The 2,494-nt window shown below is 36.3% G+C and overlaps 1 protein-coding gene across 4 annotated transcripts; it reads left to right on the plus strand.

Annotated features, from left to right (window-relative positions):
• LOC107643037 (thylakoid lumenal protein TL20.3, chloroplastic) lies at positions 427-2,124 on the plus strand. Of its 4 annotated transcripts, none has more exons than XM_021123111.1 (6): positions 427-869; positions 958-987; positions 1,110-1,199; positions 1,303-1,337; positions 1,419-1,547; positions 1,621-2,124. In XM_021123111.1, exons 2-6 carry the CDS (start codon positions 975-977, stop codon positions 1,810-1,812), a joined length of 459 nt encoding a protein of 152 aa, XP_020978770.1. In that variant the 5' UTR covers positions 427-869; positions 958-974; the 3' UTR covers positions 1,813-2,124. The 4 variants fall into 4 exon arrangements, with proteins under 4 accessions (XP_020978770.1, XP_020978769.1, XP_016202056.1 ...); XM_021123110.1 differs by having other exon boundaries at positions 469-869; positions 966-987; positions 1,093-1,199; XM_016346570.2 differs by having other exon boundaries at positions 493-869; positions 1,093-1,199.

Raw genomic sequence — 2,494 nt, forward strand, 5'->3', positions numbered from 1 at the left:
GAAAATCTGTCTGTAAAATTTAATAAAACACAGCATTTTTCTTCATTTAATTACAGACGGATTTTCCGTCTGTAATCATTTCCCACGAAAAAAATTAATTTTTTTAACAGAATTATCAATGGATTCTCTTTTCCGTCTGTAATTTATGTTAATTCATTTTTTTTGTTTTCCGACAAAAAATTCCTCTGAAATTTCGTCTGTATTTCCGTGGAATAAAATCTGTTAGAAATATCCGTCTGTAATAACTAGTTTTCTAGTAGTGTTTATTATATTTAATATTATATATTTAGTTTAATAATAATTAATAAATATAAAATAAAATAATTTTTAAATGATTTAAACTAATTTTTATTTTCTTCTAAACAATTTTTTTTTTAAAAAAAAAGCTTATTGGTAATTGTAGAGAAGATAAAATTAAAGTGTGTTCCAAAGCATCAAGTTTGAAGAAGCATAGATAATAGTGGAACACGTGTGCTACTACATTACCACCAGTCAAGTACTCAACTTCCATAATGAGTTGCTAAAGTGCAAATCCAAACTTACTGCATCTCTTCTTCTTCTTGTTCTTCTCCAATGGCACTAAATTCATTGACTCCGCTTTCCACAGGCTGTCTTCACGCATCCAAGACTTGCAATGTACACCAATCTTATTTTCATCCAAAGGGAGCTTTTAAAGTTGTCTGTGAAATGAAGAGAAACACAGAACCCAGGAGGAAGTGGGGGAAACTGGTTTCCGCCACGTTGGCAGCGGCAGTTATTGCCTTCAGCTCTGACATGTCTGCCCTTGCTGATCTCAACAAATTCGAGGCCGAAATGAGGGGTGAATTCGGCATTGGATCCGCTGCTCAGTATGGTTCTGCCGACCTCAGGTTCCTGAATCCTTTCCTTGCTTTTTAAATCTCGACTTGCTTGTAGCCAAAACTATAGTCGCCTAATTCTTTTGTTCATTACTTTTAGGAAAGCAGTGCATGTGAATGAAAATTTCAGGTAATTGCAAAATAGTTATTCAACTTATTCCCAATGTAAAATTGATCAACGTGTCCTCTGACAGAGCCTCTATTCATGATCATTCTAAATTACTGACTGATACAGAAGAGCCAATTTCACAGCTGCTGATATGAGAGAATCTGATTTTAGCGGTTCAACCTTCAATGGTGCATATCTTGAGAAAGCTGTTGCATACAAGGCTAATTTTACAGGTATAAGCTTGGATATGAATATCTATAGAGCATTAGTTTCTCTGTAGAACTTCCAAAATTTAGTGACTATAGTTTTGTTACATTTCCCTTGGACATTTTTCAGGTGCCGATTTAAGTGACACTTTGATGGATCGAATGGTAACTAACACCTCAAATTAATTAATTCTATGCATTAGTTGGTTTGATTATATGTGGTTTTGCTTGTCCGGGGGAGTACAGGTTCTTAATGAAGCCAATTTCACAAATGCTATTCTCCTTAGAACAGTGCTGACACGGAGTGACCTTGGAGGTGCCATCATTGAAGGTGCTGATTTCAGTGATGCTGTGTTGGACCTTCCACAAAAGCAGGTACACCAATTATTGTTAGGTCTGTGGTACCTACATTGCTTGATATTTAACTATGTTACAACTGTTGGTGTAGGCTTTATGCAAGTATGCAAGCGGCACAAATCCTGTAACAGGAGTAAGCACAAGATTAAGCTTGGGTTGTGGCAACAAACGACGAAATGCATATGGCAGCCCGTCGTCTCCCCTGTTAAGTGCTCCACCACAGAAACTGCTTGATCGAGATGGTTTCTGTGATGAAGCAACTGGCCTTTGCGATGCAAAGTAGTTGCACGCATTTGGCCATATGTTTTAAGAGACTATGAATGAGGCATCTCTATGCAGAGCATATCCTCCTCAAACCAACTCACGCCTACACTGATTGATCTTTGGGCAGAACCTGTTTTTGAACCCTGTTTTTCTCCCTGTAAGATAACAGATATATTTGCTAATTTGGGGAGAATATAAAGTTCTCCTGTGTTTTGATCACACGATTTCTCATGCATATCACATAATACTTATATATAACTTGAAGAATAATTTGTTGTATATTTTTGTCTTACAATTTGCAATGGGCATGGACATAGAGTGATCTCGTGCATAGTGCAGCATACACTAATCACCACTAATATTGTATGTAGAAACTGCTCAAGACATTGATGCAGAAAAAAGCAGAACTGATCAACTATTTACTGATTGATCCTCACAGTCTTCACGATCTTTTTAGTTTACCTCATCCTTTGGACAAAAAAGTATATCCACCATGTTATGATAGTCTTAGCTTAGGTAGCATTTTTTTGGGGTGATTAGAGAGGTCTTAGAAGCCAGCCAAGTTCAACTTGCGGGAAAGCAACTTATGGTCAAGGTAATAATACAAGGAAATACTCACATTATACATCTTTACGTGAAGATGATATTGTAAATTCTTAGATAGTTAGTCAAATATATTTGGTCAAGTATATCAAACCGTC

This window comes from Arachis ipaensis, chromosome B05 (assembly GCF_000816755.2).
Source record: "Arachis ipaensis cultivar K30076 chromosome B05, Araip1.1, whole genome shotgun sequence".
NCBI lineage: Eukaryota > Viridiplantae > Streptophyta > Magnoliopsida > Fabales > Fabaceae > Arachis > Arachis ipaensis.